The sequence below is a fragment of the Anopheles cruzii genome, chromosome 3 (assembly GCF_943734635.1).
Source record: "Anopheles cruzii chromosome 3, idAnoCruzAS_RS32_06, whole genome shotgun sequence".
In the NCBI taxonomy this organism is placed as follows: domain Eukaryota; kingdom Metazoa; phylum Arthropoda; class Insecta; order Diptera; family Culicidae; genus Anopheles; species Anopheles cruzii.
This window is the reverse complement of record NC_069145.1, coordinates 8,958,080-8,978,178: the sequence shown is the minus strand read 5'-3', so window position 1 is coordinate 8,978,178 and position 20,099 is coordinate 8,958,080. Positions and strand designations below refer to the sequence as shown.

Here is a 20,099-nt window from a genome sequence, read left to right as displayed (position 1 = left end):
GCATTATTATTTGATATATTAGATCGGTGGGTTAAGTAACCCGGACAGGAGAGCACTGTTCATAGGTTCACCTAAACTGCGACATTCCAAGCGACAAGATAATCCGTAGCGACCGATCGTGATAAAATGGATTACAGACGTACCCAACAACTAGCAGAGGTTGGAGCAGGTGCTCGTAACGCTACCGAAAACCAGCTGGAGCGCCTTAATCTTAACAACCGTGAGGTTGTTTTCCCTCGTGTTTGGGACCAAAATAATGATTCATTTCACCATACAAACAAACATTAATTTAGCTTACAGTTTAGTTATGGAAGGAACAAAAATACGAAGAAAAATATAGATAAAAACATTTTGAGATGATATCATAACATAAGAATGCTAGTTTGCCATAAATGCCATGGAATGAATAAATTCTAGCTTATAATAGGCAATTCATGAGTCATATAAATTGATAACTGATAACTGTAACCACCCGACGGTCCATAAATGCTGGTCTTTACAGACGGCTATCACTGCTTGCTGTAAGATTCCTGTTAAAAAAAAAAACGAGAAACCGACAACTCTTGAATGGAGGTTAAGAGCGTGACGGCATTTCACAATGTTGACGTTCTGGTGCTCGTCGTCGATCGTCTCGCTGATCTCATCGTTTTTTCCGGCGATCGGCGTCGGCTGTACGCGCACAAATACTAACGGTCTTCGTATGATTGTAAGCATGAATGTTTGCCATCGTTACGCAACTGTCACAAATCTCGTTGGGGCGCAAGTAATAAAAATCCAGTCAAGGATGCATGGCAACCCTTGCCCTAGAGACAACCTTCACTGGAACCCCGCCGAACTGCCGTCGTTAATAATTTCCATCATTTACACTACTTTTACATAATCATTACGATCGTTGGTGTGCAACCGTCGCGCAGGTCGATTGTAAAATCATATGTCTTCCGGCATCAAGGAGACGAGCCCAGCAGCCGTCGTGACAACCGTAAAGACACTAATAAAATTCCAACCATTTATTACAGGGTGCCCACGGTGACAGGGCGGCGACGGGTTGGCAAACTTTTATCGCCCGTTGTGTTGCGCCAAACTCAGCATCTCCCCGGTCACGTCCTCCTGCACCGCAGTCCTGTGTGGCACGGGGGCCACCCGCCAAGGCTCCGTTGCGTGGCTGATTTCATCTGATGCTCCTGAAATTTTAATGATTATTTCACCAACGCTCAGCAGATTTCGCACCGGCCGGGCGTCGGCTGAGGAATGGCTCAACTTGGCGGGCCTGTGGAAAAATAAAAACCTCACGTAATGGCCGCCCGGAAAGCCGGCTTACTTCGTCGAGCACGAAGATTCTCCAACCGACGGGAGTCGCAGGTAACGATTGTTCTAATTAGTTGCTTTATTTAAATTAACTTTTCATTACTTAATCTCAGCTCGGCGCCCGGTGTCCGCCCCACCCCACCGGAACCGGAAAGCGCTGTTACGAAACTTCAAATCGAGCGGAAAAGATTTGCAGACTCCGGCACGACTGCAACGCGGGGTACACCGCAGGAAGGATATGCGAACGGGCGGGGCATGTAGTAGTTGGCCAAATATTTGTGCCACCCAGTGGGGCGGCGGTTGCTGATTGTGCCATCGGGCCCTCCGTCGGGCCATCAACCGTTGGAAGATTGCTCAGCCCCGGCACCGGGAGTCAGTAGCACGTGCGCCAAATGAATGTATGCTGAAATATTTATAACAGTTAATTAAATTAATTTAAATTACACCCCTGAAAAAGGATCCGGCTGCTCCGGGGAGCGGAGGAGGCAGGACCACTAGTGCAGTCTTGCCTTATTATTTCTCGTTCGTTTCTTTTGGAAAGTAAATTTCGCCTGCGCCAGCGTAATGGCGAAGGACGACTGATGGAGAGGAGCAAAAAAACACCCGGAACGGAACGGAGCCGAAAATCCAGCGGCTTGAAGAAGTGGCACCTCTAACGGAGTGTACGTGCGTTATTGCGAAAAATGTTGCTTCCTAACTCACGGTTAGGTTGCTCACTTCCTTCCTCGCGGGCGAGCGAAGCACGGACTCGAGCATTAAACCGTGTTACAGGTTGGAATGCGCCACAATGCCTTTCGGAGTGCCGGGGTCCTTTGCTGTCGGTCGTGTTCGCCAAGCAGACGACCGTGGCCCATTCCGTTCACTTTCTTGGCAGTGAGATGGGCAACCTTCAGCACACAGTTTGCATCATGTTTGTAAGGATGACACACCAGTTGGTGTAAGTAGGTAGAAATTTGTTCAAACTTTTGGTTTCTTTACTTCGTGTTGCCCATTTTTGGTATTCTCTGACAGCAACTTATATTATGTTTCTCCGTTTTTTATAGTAAGTTTTAGTTGTTTGTCTTATCTTTTAATTATCTTTAGTTTTCAAGATCTTTATTTAACATTAAAGGTGTTATATCATTACATTTTATTATCATTTATTTGTTTAAACTTAAATACAGTTTAGTTTCCTCAAGAATTTTTCATAACAAACTCGAAACTACAGTGTTGGTATTCGACCCTAACGGAAACTCCAACTTTCCGGCAGCCGCCAGGATGCGTCTTAGACGGTAACCAACAGTTTAACACGCGAAATGCCGACCTATCGTGGGGCCATGTTCGCCACCGTGCGTGCGTGCGTGAGCAGGAAGGATAAGGTAATGCATAAATAAGTGTTCCGCGTGACGAAGGACGAAGGCGACGGTTTGTCGTCCGGGGGCGTCGATCGTAAAATTGGGCGCACGGGGCATTTGGCCCGGCATTAGGTATTCCCTGCATGCGTTTCGCAGCCGTGTGTCGGATGCTGGGGAGGTTGCAAAACATAATTGAAGCTATCCATCTTATGGGGCGTCTTCCCATCCCGGATCAGACCCGGACAGATTCCACGAAAGAAGAATGCCATCCGAAGACGCTGCTAGCGCTCGCGGTTTCGAGCTAGTTCCTCGCGATGCATAGATTGAGCCTCGGGCAAAATGAACTCCAGCTGGAAACTTTTATTGAGATAGTTTTTGGGTGGTGCCGTGCGTTGTGCGTCTATCGTTTTCCCGTCGGTCGAATGGAGCCGTGTTAGGGCATGGCTTAGGGACACTCTAACGCGACGCGTGTGCTACAACTATTTCCACACCCTGGGCTGGCAGGATGGTGTTCCGTCGGTAGCGTCTCGTTTAGAAAGCTCCTCCGTCGATTGAATGTCGGTCGGTTCTAAATCGTGCTCCCCTTGTAGTTTAGGGGAAGGCACATTCTTCGCGCGAAAATTTCGCCCAAAACACGCCACTCAGGCTGGTAGAGTGGGTTCATAATTTCAATATTGAAATTCGTCCTAACGAACCCCCAAAAAGCACCCTCGTCCGGGTGCCGTTGTTTGTGTTTGAATTACGAAACGCAACATGTGGAATCGATCGATTATGGGGAAAGTGCCTCTCAGACATTACGCACGTGGAACGATGCTTGGGCTAGGCGGATGGACAAATTGTGCTGTAACTAATCCGAATCGCAAATAGACCCAAATTACTATTTAAAGATGGCTAGAAACAATTGAAGGGATTTATTAACAAAATGACATCCATCTGTATAGTTTCCGGCGCATAGTGTATCGCGGCGATGTGAGTTGTGTTGCCTACAGCTAGGCGCCTTTTAGTTATTTATCTTTTCGTGTTACTTTTTCAAGAAAGTGCTAATAAATTTTACGGGAGCAAACAACCTGCAACTAATCGTTGCTACGCATTTTGTTCCATATAATTTAGGCCTAGCCCAATAACGGAATGTTCTGAAAGAAGGCTGGTGGGTATATTGTATTGATCAAAACTTTTCGGGTGCGGATTGAAGTCCACTTGAACTATGAGCACGATGTAATGAAGAGACACTGCCAAAGCGATAGCTTAATGGACGCAATCCGGAGCGAAATACAACAACAAGTCAGGGATAAACATCTTGCCGCACGACACAAAAAACCAGACATTCAATAATATCGCAAGCAACAGCTTTGACGCTTACGATCACGTCATAAAATTCATCTCTTGCAATAAAGTACCATAAAACATCGTCCCGAGGGCACCGAAAAGTGGGGAGGCCGCTCCGGTCGGTCGCCTGAAGATGGTCGGCCGGATGAATTCCTGGGCCCCATTTGTCTTGGTCAATTGAAGTCAATCGTCATTTTGACTCTATGCTGCCCTAGTCGAAGTAGGGCGGAGTGGCACAGTGGCCAGATGGCTGCCGGCGGTGATAGGAATCCATCGAATATTTGGCAAGCTGCTGCCGCTGCTCAATCTTCATTTTATTGTTTTGTTTTTTTGGCTTTTGTTAGCTGTTTAGCTGGGAGATTTAGAAAGCATTCTCCGAGCATTGCGTCGTGGCCAACATTGGTGTCATTTAGGCGTCAAACGATTGTATCGAAATCGATGGCACCACCGTTTTTGTCCGTCCGTCCGACAAGTGCGAAGGAATAAAGTGGCACCCGATTAAGCGGCCCATCAGCCCAGGCCCTTTATTAATGGGAGGTGGATTTTAGGTAGCTACCGTTCTAATCTAATTTTCTTTAAAAAGCTTCCGAGCAAAGCGAGCCTGTTCCAACGGCGCCGAGCGTCTCCTCGAGCTCCTGAGGCACAGCTCATCAACAATTCAACGACACTCGCCCAGGCAGATGGGGCAATTATTTTGCTGTTGATCCGAAAACAAAATTCATTTTTAATGAACGGACGGCTGTGGCTTTTGGGGCTACGGTCCGTAGCCAAACATTTGCCGTTTTTTTCGGCGCTAAAAAAATTGTAAAAATTACTGACAAGAAAAGATGTTAATGCTTGGTTTACATTACAAAATAAAGGGGTTACTTATTACTGCTTAGTTTTATTTGTTTTTATTCGTTTTATTAGCTTACTTATTAGTTTTATTTGCTGTTACTACTACTTGTCTATGGTTATATTTTTGACTAACTAATCGATTGGGCGAGCAAATACATTCAGTCATCAAATCAAACCAAATAAACGATGTTTCTCGAGAAAGTCCGTCAATATCGTAGCATTAAATCTACAAAAGAGTAATGTTTATAGAGCCTTTAGGAGTTCCACCAACAGTTGAACTAGTCATAAGCACAAGATGATTTTTCACGGATGTATGACATTAGAAATAAATGTCGAAGGTATTTGATACACTATTTAATTATAGCAATTCATAAACGTTTGCAATTTTACGATGCAAAGAACGAGAAAAGTAATTTGGATCAGAACACGCAAACAAGACAATCACAGTTTCTAGGCGATGATGAATTCCTTCCTTCCGTAGCATGGTAATACTAAATTTTTATCGCATTACGGCCACCGACACAGTCTCGCCGGCGGTTTTCTTTTTCGGTCCATTTCCACCGATCATCGGTCGGCGACATTAATCTGAGGGCTCTCGCTATGCCACAAACATACCGAAGAGTGTTGGGCGTAGCGCAATTTATAATTACTACACCAGATGAGCAATTAAGATTTGGTTTGCTTTATCTGTCGCTACCAGATTTTTCAAATCCAAACAGTGGCCTCCGTTTGAAGCAATGGCAAACGCAAACTGGCCACCGATAGGCGACGGTCCTTTCGAGACGAGGGACAAGATACTCAGGCCCGAAGGCTGGATAAGAAAGTCCGGACGGCTTCTATCCAAATTTCTTTTAAAGTATTTTCACCGTTTCTTAGGCATCGCTCTTGAAGGACGGTTTTTTTCGCCCTCTTCAGGACCAGGACCTTTTTTCCTCCCGTTAGCTGCCGTTACGCGACTGGACAGTTTCTTGATCCGGGTGTGCGTTTTTTGCACCACCCGTTTGCCCGACAATTCTACGCAATTTGCATAATTTTATCTCGCTTCTCGTTTCCCTCTCTCTGTTGGGGTAGGTTTCATCTTCTTCGTCTTGGCGTGGATAATAGAACAGCCCGAGCAGCTTTTCCACTGACCGTTAGCGCGTCCCTGCATCGATCGCCGCCACGCGTTACGTTCGTCTTTGGTAGATTTATTTTATTTGCACTGTTTTTTGCGGGGCAACTTTCTTCGAATTCGTTCGTTCTTAAATTTATTCGCCTCTTAGGGCATCTTACAATCCGGCGCGGCTATCTGTTCCGTTTCTGGTGCCGCCGATTTGCGTTTTCAATTTCCATTCACTGGATGACATTTTCCGACTGCGAACAGCTTTACCGTCGCCCGAAGCGCGATAAAAGCTAAGCCAATGGTTTCGGAGACAAAAAATCTAGCTCCCCGGCTAATGGTAGACAGGATCGAGTGGAAAGCGCTTAAAATTAGGTTCCCATCCTGTCGTCGTCGCACTCAGTGTCGTTGGATGGTTAAATTGATTTTTTATTCCATTGCTTGAATCGCTTTTCGACGTGACTGGCGCGCTGGGAGACGCATCCTGGCGTGAGGCCGGTTCCTTACGTCCGGTTTGCAAAATGAACGGCCGATTTGGGAACCGTTTCCGGACAGTACTGATAATAATTGGGCTAAAATTGGTGATGAAATGTTTCAATAATGTTCTACGTGTTTGACTTGTCGCCTTGACTTTGCACTATAATGTTTATTAAAAGAATAATTATGTTAACTATCATGTAAAAGCATCAACATGTTGCTAGAAGTTTTACGCAAATACCTGGTTTTCTCGTTTTATCAATTACTTTCCTATATGCAACCAACCAAATTGTCTGAAAGTAAATGATTACGGAAAGGCTTAAGATAAACCAAATCATATTATCTATCGCTTCATTCAAAGTACTGTATTGCTATAAAAAGCTGCTTAAAAAGCTATAAAAAATGCTTTACTAACCACTTTGATTAAGTAGACGATATTATTAAAAAATTTCACCAGCAAAGTCTGCTGCAGCATAGCATTAAAAGATGTTGCAAAACGGTTAAATTCATTCAAACAAAGTATTTCAAATCACATTCGGGCATTCTAAACGGTGTTCGAAGTGCACATGAGTTGAACTGAGTGAAACAAAGTTGAACTGAAAACACAAAGTCGAGGTATGCTTTCGACTACCTCTCTGATTTTTTATTTATGAATGACTGGGGCGAACGATGAATTATTTATAAAAAAACATTATGGTGAAAATAACGGGTATTGAACTTGGAAAGTTTAACTTACGCTGCCCACTGAAATCTGGCAGAAGGGTTTTTCAATTAAATTTATTGAAAGTACGAAAGTTTTATGTGTTTTCCGAAATTGAACAGAGCTTTGAGTTTCACTTACTTCACTTCAATCGAAAACCAGATTAATTTTCACTGTTAACATCTGATTCTTTTCCCAATTCTTTTTCCCAACTCACAACTTCACAGATTCGCGATCGTTGTCACTTATCAAATCACTTGCCCCTTCACAATGAAAAACGTAACATAGCAAAAGAAAGTAACACGTGATAAATCGAGACGCTCCCTACACTCAGACGCTCTTTTGGTGAAACAATAATACACAGACGATACTAATCTGCGAAATCTCCGGTTTGTTTGCACTCGCTTCACAATCCAATGAATCTGGAATCCGTCGCTCCGGTCGACCAGAGCAGCCTGCCGTATCGTAAATATTATTGCTTTCGAAGGGCCTGCCAAAGAGGCCATCTGACGCAGCGAAATGTGCCGGTGGAGCGACTAAAGTTGGACAAAGTTTGCCCTCTTCGTTTCGTTTCGCCAAGGGAGATTTGATCCCCAAGCATTATCAATCCGATACGGTGCCGCTACGAGGCCGTGGCTCGGTCGAAACTTTCGCCTTTTTCGGTTTTTGATGAATCTAGAAATCATCTTCATTGATTGTGAAAGTTACTTCTCCATACGAGCTCATCTTCCTCGAATGTCGCGGGCACCACGCAATAAGCAATAGAAACCGTGCGTTGGCATAAAAGAGGGAAAATTCGACAAAAAAAGGAAATGAAACAAAACGACAACATTTACTTTCGCCCGGCTCCGTTTGATCGGATCACTTGAAAAGGTAAACACACAGGACGTGGGACCGACGACGGTGCTTTGGATTCCGAAGTAAAAAAAAAGAAGTAAACCAGGCCGTGGCGCAATAGATAGCGCATCGCTGGCCGCATCGAACCGGCAGCAAGTTTCGAAGTCTTCGACGCAATAATACGAACTGCAAACACTGATTGCCGACTTATCAGAAAGCTGTTTATTTTTGACGGAGTTTTCTTCCCCACTAGGGCTGCCACCGGCAGTTGATGGGGGAGTTCAGGGCATCTCGAGTGATCAGGACGTGCCACGGGCACTGGTTCGGCCCGCGCGTCTAGGAAGGAAGCACTTCAAAAGGATGCTTTCGCATGGATGGTCGGCCGGTGCGGTGATCGAATTGGAGAACAACATGGAAAAAGTGGCCCCATTCGTTGGCCGAGCACGTCGCAGGGTGGGGATGCGAATGTTTTGCTGCTCTCGGCTGAAGACAGGGCATGGACAAGAGAAATATTGACCCATTCATGGAGCGCTTGGCAGCAAACGGTGGTCTGCATTCATTAGCCACACTAGTGACAGGGATGCTGGGCCATTCATCGTAACAAGGATGCTGGGCTACTCTGTACACCAATTTGAATCGCTTTTATGCGAGAAACCGATTAAAAGTAGCAGAAAAGCATCAGCACCAGTCGTTTGTGTGCCTTATGTAGATTATTTCGATTGAAAATCGATACATGGCGAGTTCAACTAGTAACTAACGATATTAAAGCGTCCTTGAAGGAAGTTACAAAGCTTTTGACGAACGTATTTTATAGCAAGAAAGAAGTGTTGATTCTGAAAGTTATTGATCGATGCGTTACGTTAGGTCAAGTCATGTAGTTATAACTACTGCTAATCAATAAAACTAATAGTCCTCGTGATAATTATCAAGCATCTTAATCCCATCAATCTGTAAAAGCTTCGTTGAAAGTGGATGCAAATCAGCAACAAATTGGCCGACCAAACGCCGAAATATGTATCACCAGTTGATCAAAGAAGGTGTTAATCGATGGTTTGAACGCCTCCTTTGAGCTGTCATCGGAATCGATACAGCGGCCAACAAGTTACTGGCGTGCTATATGAACATTTTTCATCGATTGTTTGCAAAGTCTGACGAAGCAGGTATCAATCACAGAAAATCGTTGAATGTAATTATTCTTTTAAGTTTCGAAAAAAGAAAAAAAACCTCTTAATAAGTGTAAAATATGTAATCAAAAACAACCGAAAATCGACAAGTTACGTTACGGCGTAAACTTTTCAAACAGACAAGTTTACTTTACCATCTGTTAACAACCTCCAGTGACAAACTAACAAAACTTTGGCAACACAGAACATTGTAACTCCGATTGTAGACACGGTCAAAGTCGGTTTCCCCGTCTGCGTTGTTCGCACGGCACGTTAAACTGTGTGCCGGATTTTCGTAGCATAAAATAGAACAAAAACATAAACAAAACTCCACCCGTGAACATGGTACCCAATAAGTCACCCATGAATCATTCCAGATAACCGTCCCACCACAACCCACCGGCACGGCCCGACCCCGTCCCGGTTGTTGCCTCACTTTCTATACTTTCACTTTCGGCACCCGAACCCACCGCCCCATACGCCAGGCAGCCCCTCAGCATAGCTTCCCCCGACTGGGGTGGCTGCTGGGGGCTCAGCTTCCACTTTAAATTTATTGTCCCGCCGAGTATAAATTTACTTCCCCTTCGGTCGATGCAGAAAAGCCGAAACAAAAATGCAAAAAAGATGTCTGCCCGTGCGCCATTACGCTTCATTTTTTTTGGTTGTGTGTACACATTCTATTAGCCGAACAGGGTGGTGTGCGTTGCTTGAGCAAAGTAGCCAGCAAAACGGAACACCCGGTGCCGGCAGTGTCACAGAGCAGGGTTGCTATGGCTTTCGGTGGGGCGACTGCGGTGGCTATGGGGTCTACTAAACCCTCCCGGTGCTCTGCGGTGTGCCCACAATGACCCAAACTTGATCCAAAAGGCTGTCTAGTGAACACCTAGTGCGAGCTTCCATGAGGAACCAGACCTCCGAAAAGCCCGTCGGAGTAGACAGCCCGGCTCCTAAGTACATCGTCCATTATCCAACCACCGAGTTATGGTGCCACGTACTTTTCGGGCAAGGTGCGTTGTCACCCTTCGCGAGCTTCGGTGCGATGGAAAACAATTTCTGGTAGACCCGACAATCCTCTCAATTACCGCTAACAGCACACGCACGGTGAAGCGATCCGTGCTCGGGAAAGGTATCACTGGGAGGTGTCCTACCCGAGACGCACCGTTCTGATGGAGCACACCGTGGAGCGAAGTGAAGTGGAAAGAAAACCAAGCTTGATTTATGGTCCGACTCGTGCTCGTCCTCGCCAGGGCCAGGTTGAACCGCTGAACCTGTTGTTGGAGGGGCCAGACACGGTCAGACCAGCACAGCCGGACCACAAAAAAACAAAATAAACCCCTCGCGCAGGACGTGATACAGATCACCCGGTGCCGAGGCGATATCTCTCGGGGAGTGTGGCCGGATGTGTCTACTACCATCCACCGCCGAGACCATCCACGCCAGCTGGCGCCGACGGTGTGCGGTTCCAGCGGGCTCCGAGAGCGTCCAACGTCCTGCGCCGCACATCGCTCATAATTCAGATGACTTCTGTGAACTGTAATGGGAACGATGACAATATGTTAATTTTCCCGGAACTTCCGGCACGCGGGTGGGCGCACCATTTTCTCCGGTTTTTCTGGCTGCCCCAACGAACCTGCCCGGCGAACCGAGAGCTTCCTGGAGCGCGCGACCCCACCGGAGCCAGCCGGTCCGCTGGAGTAAAATATGGCACGGAGCAACGGTTGTTCTGTTTGATTTTGGTGCAAACTTTTGTACCACTTTCCGGGAGCTCAACATGCAAATTGTGCCCCTCGGCAAGCGTCGATGAGTTATGTGGTCGGTTGAGACCACAATTAGTCGCCGGCAGGGCTGGGCGCCTAGTGGCAATGTCTTCGAGGGGATTTTATCGGATGATTAGAACGGAGCATTTAGGAGCTAGAAGCCGACGATGGACATGACGAGCTTTGCGAATTGATAAGATTAACTTACAGCAAACATTTTGGACGCCTTTTCTTCTAAACTTCACCGTAACCGCTGCTCTGTGGGAAAGTGTTAGCGTAGCGAAGATTGAAGCATCCGATTGCTATGGCCACCCTGCGCAATGCGTTGTGCAGTCCGTTCATGAAATGCAAATGGAGACTTTGGAATTCAACCGGCGTTTGGTGTAAGTTTCGCCACCGTGTTGACCTCATTAATCCGAAACCTGTTCGTAGCGGATTTGGAGAGAAACAAAACCATCGATGTAGGGTTGCAGCGATGTGTTTACGTATAAAAAGACCGGGAATTGTGTGTATTTGTTTCAACGATTTACTTTCAACGATATTTTTTTATACTAAGTATTAATGATCTTTTGGTTGCTGACCACCATAATGTGTTTTTTTATTTTATTTCGATGTATTGTTAATTCAATTCATTATTTCAGCCTATTATCAGATGAGAATATCGTTGGTTGGTCAGAAAACCTTCAAATAGCCCTCAAAAACATCACTGTTTACTTTGAATAATACTTCGATTTCTATAGACTTTTTTACGTATTGGAGCTCCCAAATTAAGGTTGTAAACCAAAACTTTCTCCAAATATGAAACACAGACAGATTTAAAAAACAACTTATTGGCATTCTGTCTTGTACTTTTTACTTTACATCGTAACACCAATTGAGTTTGGCGGCTATTAATCTAATTTGCTCGAAATTTTCAATTTTTGCTGAAGGTTGCTAATTTAAAACAGTAAAAAATTCACGACAATGCTGTGCTGCACAGATATTACAGATATTTTTTCAGCTCTCATTAGTCCATAGAATAGTCATCTTTCATTCCAACTAATGACTAAAACCGAAGAAAGTTCTTAAAGAGTTAGTTGAAAATTGAAAAAAAAATCGTTTACTATTCCATCTGGAGCTGTTGTATTTAATGTCGTTGCTACTACCCCTGTTAGCGGTTTCGCCATAAATTGACTACATTAAAACCAAACCCCGGCCGGTAAAGGACCAGTTAAGTATAAAATTATTAAGTGACAGTGACTTGGTGGAATGCTAATGCTCGATACAATCACTCACCAAACAGCCACGCAGCTGTTGCTGGAAGGACAAATGTACGTCCCGGTCCGTCTCGGTCCGGCGAACCACGGCCGGCTAGGATTGCGAGTGTTTTCACTTTTCACTGCGAAATCACGGTGCGTCCTTGGTAACCGCTAATTGGGTAAAGTTGTCCCATCAAGAAGCGCTGGCGAAGAATTCGAATTCGGCGACCCGAAAGTTACCCGGCCCAAGAAAGCTAATCGAATAGTTTTAATAGCCTCCTGATGATCTTTCAAACGAGTTCCGTGGTTAAGATGTTTTAATTAAGTGAAACTAAGGCCGCACTTCAAAGTGGTCCTCTGTCACGGGAAAGCGCTGCATCGGCTTACGGTTGACAATGGAGTGAATATAGAGTAAGTTGTGCAGTTCGTATCGTCCCTCGGAAAACATGAACGAAAATCGAAAGTATCAAAAAATACGAGCTTTCTTTTCAACGTTGAATTTATTCATCGTTTCGTGTCGACGCCGACGCCAGAAGCACACTCCAGATTCAAGCAGTGCTACAAGAGGCACATTCCCTCCGGCCTCAAGGGGCACCAAAATATGAGTTCCTTTCGCCCCGATATTACCGCCGCATTTTCCCCCTTTTTCGCCAAGTCCGACAGACGCAGTTCGCTCCAAAAAGCAACAAATTCAATCCAATTCTAAAATGGAATCCCGGAGACGATTCCTCTCTTGGCTGTTGGCTGGGCAGTACGGTGCAGTGGCTTTGCGGTGTTGGCACGCACCCCCGGTACCGGAACGTTTCATCCCGGTCGCTTGTCCACAGTCCCTTTGGTCCCGCCGCATTATCGCGGGCAAAAGGACGGGCGCCTGGCGCAAATTTATTTACCCCGTCCGGCGACCGACTGCAAGCGACTGCCACGCGTTATGTACCGACCAAGCCGGGGGTTGATTGCATCTACACGCCGTGGCCTGTACATAAACCCTGCTGGCGCTGCCACCGTGAGCGGGCGCACAAGTTCACGGTTACGACGGAACAATCACCCGAATGACGCACTACCGGCCCCGGGGCGAAAATTCGAAGCCCTACTGCAGGGGTTGTTGGTTGGTCCCTTGTTTTTTTTTGGTCGCTACTTCCTTCACGCACACCGAGGAGCAACAAGAAAACAATTAAAGGGAATGCGCCGTGCGCCGTGCGAAGGAGGGAACCGTTGGCGTTCCAGGGTTTCCGGGATGTGGGCCGATGACGACAGATAAATTATCCTGTGCCGTGGGTGCCGCGACCGATGAGCATCTTTCCGCCGGTGCCTTGTTGCGCATTTGGTTCCACTTTCAAGACTTTCTACTTTGTTTTAAAAGAAACCAACCTCACAAAAAAAACAGGAGAGAATATTAAGAGGCCCCAGATTTCGATCGTAAAATCAAGCCAACGGTGCAACGGTTTCATAAGTTTTGCGAACATATTTGAAGCGCATATTGCTGGCGACAGCCCATAAAAAATGGATGGAAACTAAAATTTGATTTCGCTTTTCGCAGAGGGGAGCAGCGATGCTAACAACAAGTTTTTTGCCACTATCGGGCTCTTGGAAGAAGCGAAAGTGAATCTGAAGCCGAAGGAAATGGAAGGAAAAAGTGAGATCCTTTTCTTTTGCCGTAACATGGTTCTAACATGGTTACGTGGCGCAGGATGAAAGGCGGCTGTTGACGATTTTGTGGGGGGATAAAGTTCGGGCGTTTTATATGTTTGCTCACTTTTGGATTATGTTACGCGTATTATGTTTCCCTTCCTGCGCTGATACACGCCACGCCGGTGACTGTGATATGAAAGCATTCATGCACGGGGACATTAGGAAGCCAAACCTCGGGCGTTGTAAATAATCGGGCATGATGTGCTGCTGCATAATTTGTTCCTCCATTCTAGTAGAGTGGTAAGCCAACATTCTAATTTTAATAACCCATTTTAGATATCCTTTCTCTTGAATGTGTCAATTTATGTGTTTCGTGCTACTATGCTATTTAAATCGTGCTTCAACGAAAACAACACAGCATTTTTTCAATTGGTGTATCATGTTAGGGGTACTGTAGGCTTGAACTCAATATACCTATTGGTAAATGCTTTCAGCTTCTTTAGAAGTAGACTCAAATTGGTCAAGTATTAGTTATTGGCCACACAACCGTTGTAGCGTTGAGCATTCTAAACTCTAATCGATGCAATTTGCATCGATGCATCGTCCTAATGGGAAACTACACCTTCTTACGTGCAGACGGGATAGTTTTTGGATAAATTTCCCGACTCCTGTCAGATCGAAAGGTCACGGAAAGCAGGCTAATAATTCTGCTGAAAAGAGGGTCAAAGGACGAACACTGTAACTAGCACTTCGGAGGCACATAAGGACTTGTTTACGGAACGATGTTTTTCCTACCTTGGTTTTCTTCCTTTATCTGGTTGCAGCCTAGACTACTGCCCGTACCAAAAATTAACAATCATAATCATTCAATAATTAAATTATCATATCTAAAAAAAAAAAATACAGTAGAATGTATGTGCTATAAACACGTTTTATTTGAAGAAATAACGTAGAATAATGTTTTTGGATGACTTTGAAAGCTCATTGGCGTTGGGATTTTTTTAAATAAAAGAATTCTGTTCGATTTTGTTTCATTTTTAATGTTTCAAGTTATTAATAACCGCTTGACTCAAGTTCTAACCAAAAACCATTCCTTCATACCAAGAACCGGCTGATGCTAATAAACTTCCAACCGAGCCGAGCAGAGCCGTGAGCTGCCCCAAAAAGATCGGTGTGTATGAGTCATGGCTTATTATAGCTTAACTGCCGGTGCTGCTCACTGTTGTGACTAATCGCACGTTTCGAAACCGTTTATCAAGCCCGTGGCACCGTATGTAGTTTCACGCTTGCCCCTCATTATCGATTGGAGCAAAGCGAGCCTTAAAGCGACTACATAAATTGCCACACAAAACCCCGGCAGTCGCCATTAGGTCGCAGACGATCGTCCCAAGTGAGGAGAAAAGTATGTGCAATTAATATGGCATGGTCGTTCTGTGGCCTTCACAATCATGAAGATTCGGATCGGATCACCGGAGATTCGGATCGCGGCGAGCGATAGTTTGTGTGATGGGCAGTGCACTAAGTTTCAATTACAAGGCACGCGCGGGTGGTTTGATGAACTTTCATTAGGGCCGCCGGCACGTTCCGGTTCCGCTCTTTCCACTGATTGCACTGATGAAGATAATAAAATCACTGATACATAAAGGGATTTGGCGGCCTCATGGCGGCACGTATCCGCGCTGCGAACGGGAAAAGTTCCGCTTCCAAGCCCGAGCGACATAAGCTCGCGCTTCGAGTCTTCACCAAACGTGGCACGATTTACGATAAAAATCGATACCGGCTTGGCCCTGGGGATGGGGCAAAAAGAAGCTTTCGCTTTTGCTGGCGCTCGGTGGGGGGCCAGGCCACGCTGGAGCTTGCCGCCGTCGTCGTCTTCGTCGCCGCCTTACATTATGTACAAACATTTTTGGACCATTCGTCCTTTGAGGCTGACGGACGGAAAGAAAAAAGCAACTCACATAACCACTTCTTCGTAGCGCAGTGTTCAAGGATGTTTTCAAAAATTGAATATGTACGGTATGCATCTTTATCGCCAGAAAGACATCAGGCCTGTTTTTTTTTCTACGCTCGGTTGGCTTTCTTCAGCGTCCGCCTGCCACAAGATCACTCGGACAAACCGTGCACATAAGCTTTTGGGAACGTTGTGGCCGTGCCAAACGAGTACATAAAGTGGTATCTTCGCTGGTATCATCACCGAGGCAGAACTGAAAAGAACAAGACACACAACACTGCACGCTTATCAAGCTACTCAAGCGACCCGAAGTAGATGTCTGCGTAGAAAGCTCGCGGTGTGCCACGGAGAATCCATTATGGTTGCGGTGTTCGCAATACGCAAAACATTCATAAAACTTGAGACTAATAACCTCACCCATTTGCTGTCGCCCACCGCAGGGCGGGAACCAAACGACGACCACCACCGACCGGCGATGGTGTGCTGATTGGTTTAGCATCAAATCTATTAGAAAGATAAATTGCTGACTGGTAGCTGTCGTTATTTATTTTGGTCGCCCGAGCGAAGTAAAGACCCCGGTCGCCCGGTGGGTAACGGTGAATGTCGGTGACATGATAAGGCAACTGAAATTGAATTTCTTGACAAAGTGGCAGTTAAGCAAGGGCTATGCGACAAGTTTGATTATTTCAGGTTCGTAGAAGGACGATAATTGTAATAAAACAAATTATTAGAAGCTCGGGTTTTAAGGGTGCTACCATTTCTTGCAAATTATCGCAATGTTGCCTTCAAATTGCGTACGGCTGCAATCGCATACCATTTCAAATTTCTACAGCAGAGAGCGGGCTTTCGCTTTAGACACATATTTTTCCAACAAATATTTTCCCTTATCGAATTCTAGTCTAGAAGGGAAGACCCAACCGTCAATTTGAAAATCTATGGATACAATTTTGTTCGTGTGACGTTTCGAAATCACTCAACAGTTTGACATCCTCTTCACTAGCGATGTGACACGAACAGGAGTGTTTGTTGTCGTAATCTAGTTCGCAATAATGGCCCTTCGCATGATGTACAGCAAAACATTGCGGCTAAAGCAATTTAACCCATTTTGCGTCGGCAATTGCCTATCTCAACATCTACCGGTTAGTACTTTTAGCGGCCAGTGTTTTCGTAGTCATTATTGTAACAATTTCCCTCCCTATTCTTCCGCAGAATGTGGCCATCACACCAATCCGCTTGTCGTCTTTCAGCTCCTCGGAGCCGGTAGGCAATATCGCTCAGTTTCCAGAGGTGGAAGTGGTCCGAAACCCTCCGGAGTGGAAGTATGTCGAACGGATACTAGCGCCACGGACAGTACCGGCACCGCGGTCAAAAGAGAGCTACCCTTCCGGATGGCAACCACCGAGCCCACAGGCCGGGCTAAAGTATACTGTGCTGCGAACGAAAAATCATATGCTGCCGGTCTACCTTCAACGTTCCTTCCGTGGACAGCGCCGTATAACGGCCGTGCGGCGTGTGGAGGGCGATGTTTGGCAACTGGAAGCGGAATTGCGGTACCTAATCGAGAAGCAACTTAATCGACCGATCATCACACGCGTTAACGAGATGACGGGCCAGATTGCGCTTAAAGGTGACCACGTGGCCGTGGTCGAAAAGTTCCTGTTAGAGAAAGGAATGTAAGGGTGCGTATGGTAACTATCCAAATAAAATCTGTTAGCTCCGTATACTTTGTTACTTCGGATTCCTTAAACTGCACCGGTTTGCTCTTGTTCGATTCAACGTCTTTATTGTTGATTGTAGCAGAAATCGGAAGGAAGTATCTATCACCCGGCTAATTACAATTTTCGTCGATAAAAAAGTGTGGCAAGCTAGCCTGCACCTGCTCCCTGCCTACCTTGGTTTGTTTCCCTGGAAAAAGCGGGACTATCGCTAAGCCCGGGGAACCGTTATCTCCTTTTTTCCTAATTTCATTCAGCACTCGAAGCTTACTTGCACTTATACCCAAAATAGCACGATCGAGCTCTTACTATACTAAATATCAGGTAGCAGCAGCTGTCGATCGTTTCAACGCTTTCCGGATGGACGTCCAGTCCTCGAGAATCTCCTCCTCACGCAGCATGTACACGATGTAGGGCCCGGACACGGTAACGGCCTTTTTACGGCCCGGTCCCCGTACCTTCGCTGTCTTCGTACTGGTTCCCCAGTCGGCCCACGAAATGTCCACATTATGGCGATCCTCCTCCAGGCGTCGTATTTTATCCATCAGCTCCTCGTAGATCGCGTCCATGGCGAGATTTTTCTCACTCTGCGGAAAATATATTCGAAAAGCTTATTGACATGATAACGATAAGGCTGACTGCGGCAATACACACCTCAAAATGCTGATACGCTGCCTGCCGTTCTGCGGCGAACTTGTTTTCAATGTTTTGGATCCGATAGTTCTTCAACACCTCGGCCACCTCCATCCTGGTGTTCATTTTGTCCGCCAGTCGCTGCAACGGCACCAGGTACTCCTGTGATCGACCGTTGCGTACCTCAAGCAGCTGGTGGTCCACCTGATGCATACGCTCTTTGTACAGCTGCTCTTTGAGGATGGTGAATTGCTTTTCGAGGTTGGCTGAAAGCATCCATTCGGGGAGATATTTATCTATCCGGTAGTCTAACCGCGGGTCACAACACTTTACAGGAACTTACTCAGATTCTCCAAACAGCTGCTCCGCCGGCGTTCGCATTCGCCCTCGGACATTTCGGAGGAATCATCGGAATCGGGCTCATCGGCTTCTTCTGCGCTGGAATCATGATCCTGGCCGTGGCTAGACCCCGAGTGCTCCGACTCCGCCCCAGACATATCACCATCCCCGTCACTGTCACCGTCGTTCTTCACCGGGGGCATGTTGGTAAACGTTCGAGCTACACCGTGGCCAAAGGGTAACGCTCTGCACTGTAAATTTGGAGTCACTTTTTCGGAGCGTCGCAAATACCAAACAGGAATGCTATTCTTAGCTTTTTTCTAATGCACAATTCCCTCTAAACATGTTTGACAGCTAGCTTTGACGTTTTGTCACTTTTTTTTTTGTTTTTTTGTGCAACCTGTCGACTGAGCTAAGAATAAGCAATACCAGTTCGCCGAATAATTTCCACCTTAGATAGAAGGTAAAACATCCGCTAGCAGCATTCCAAAGGAGATTCAGAAAGAGAGAGAATTCTCAAGCGTAGCAGTCGTACATTTTGTTTGCAACAAAACCAACGAATCGAGTCTGCATAACGCTAATGTTTACCGATGGGAAGCACGTTTGAATGTTTCGATTTGATACTATAAACCTTCCCGCTTGACACCTGAAACGTCAGCGGCCTGGTTGTCACAGCCGACTCGCGTGCTCTTTTTGATTTCCGCACCAGCTCAGCGCAGCACGTATTCGGAGCGTGTGAAAACAATTTTCCACCCAAACAGGCCGCATTTAGAATGGCTCCCTCGAGAAAGAACAAAGTTGCGAAGGAGGAGGTCCAGGTGTCGCTCGGACCGCAGGTTCGCGACGGTGAAATCGTGTTCGGCGTAGCGCACATCTACGCCAGCTTCAACGACACGTTCGTGCACGTCACGGATCTGTCCGGCAAGGAAACCATCTCGCGCGTCACCGGCGGAATGAAGGTGAAGGCGGATCGTGACGAGGCGTCCCCGTACGCCGCTATGTTGGCCGCGCAGGATGTGGCCGAGAAGTGCAAATCGCTCGGCATCACGGCCCTGCACATCAAGCTGCGTGCCACCGGAGGAAACCGCACCAAGACTCCCGGCCCGGGAGCTCAATCTGCACTGCGCGCGCTGGCCCGTTCGTCGATGAAGATTGGCCGCATCGAGGACGTTACGCCGATCCCGTCCGACTCCACGCGCAGGAAGGGAGGTCGTCGAGGTCGCCGTCTATAAGCGTCGTCCACCGGCATTATGCTATTCGATGAGAGCGCGCATCAAAGCAACCCGGTCCGTTTCCGATGGTGGTGGTATTTTGAGCATGCTTCGCTGTGCGTGAGAATTACGTTCGATCGGTCCGCCGTAAGTGCTCCACGATTGTACCTCTGTTATGAATAAACGCAGTGGAAGTTTACCAATTGCCACCAAATCGTGCTTTCTTTGGATCGCGGCGAGATCAGAGCATTTTCTCTTTTCAGTAGGTAGCGCCATCGAAAAAGAATCGAAACCGCGATTGTTTCTGGTTGGTTTATTTATTCGCCTACTAGTCGCCTCCGTCAGTACGTGAGTATGTGTAGCATTAATGTGTACATAATTCATACGAACAGTAATTATATTGAACTGCATTTGCATGATGACCGATACAATAACACTACTTATAAAAATGTAACTCCGCCGCTCCGGGAACGTAGGACAAACTGTGTGGCAACGCGAACGGTAAAAAAGGGAACCAACCAATGCACCATACGCACCCAACGTACCGA

The 20,099-nt window shown here is 46.3% G+C and overlaps 3 protein-coding genes across 3 annotated transcripts; 2 read left to right on the top strand and 1 right to left on the bottom strand.

Moving 5' to 3' along the window:
• The first annotated feature begins 16,702 nt into the window (after nt 1-16,702).
• Nucleotides 16,703-17,374, top strand: LOC128273457 (probable 39S ribosomal protein L49, mitochondrial). Its single transcript, XM_053011424.1, has 2 exons — nt 16,703-16,792; nt 16,863-17,374. The coding sequence occupies exons 1-2, from the start codon at nt 16,703-16,705 to the stop codon at nt 17,328-17,330; spliced, it is 558 nt and encodes a 185-aa protein (XP_052867384.1). The 3' UTR covers nt 17,331-17,374.
• A 51-nt stretch (nt 17,375-17,425) lies between these two features.
• LOC128273087 (breast cancer metastasis-suppressor 1-like protein) lies at nt 17,426-18,641 on the bottom strand. Its single transcript, XM_053011003.1, has 3 exons — nt 18,345-18,641; nt 18,023-18,267; nt 17,426-17,955 (listed from the first exon to the last, which is right to left on the bottom strand). Exons 1-3 carry the CDS (start codon nt 18,541-18,543, stop codon nt 17,689-17,691), a joined length of 711 nt encoding a protein of 236 aa, XP_052866963.1. The 5' UTR covers nt 18,544-18,641; the 3' UTR covers nt 17,426-17,688.
• A 406-nt stretch (nt 18,642-19,047) lies between these two features.
• On the top strand, nt 19,048-19,756 carry LOC128271324 (40S ribosomal protein S14b). Its single transcript, XM_053008793.1, has one exon. It carries the CDS (start codon nt 19,114-19,116, stop codon nt 19,570-19,572), a length of 459 nt encoding a protein of 152 aa, XP_052864753.1. The 5' UTR covers nt 19,048-19,113; the 3' UTR covers nt 19,573-19,756.
• Nucleotides 19,757-20,099: the final 343 nt, after the last annotated feature.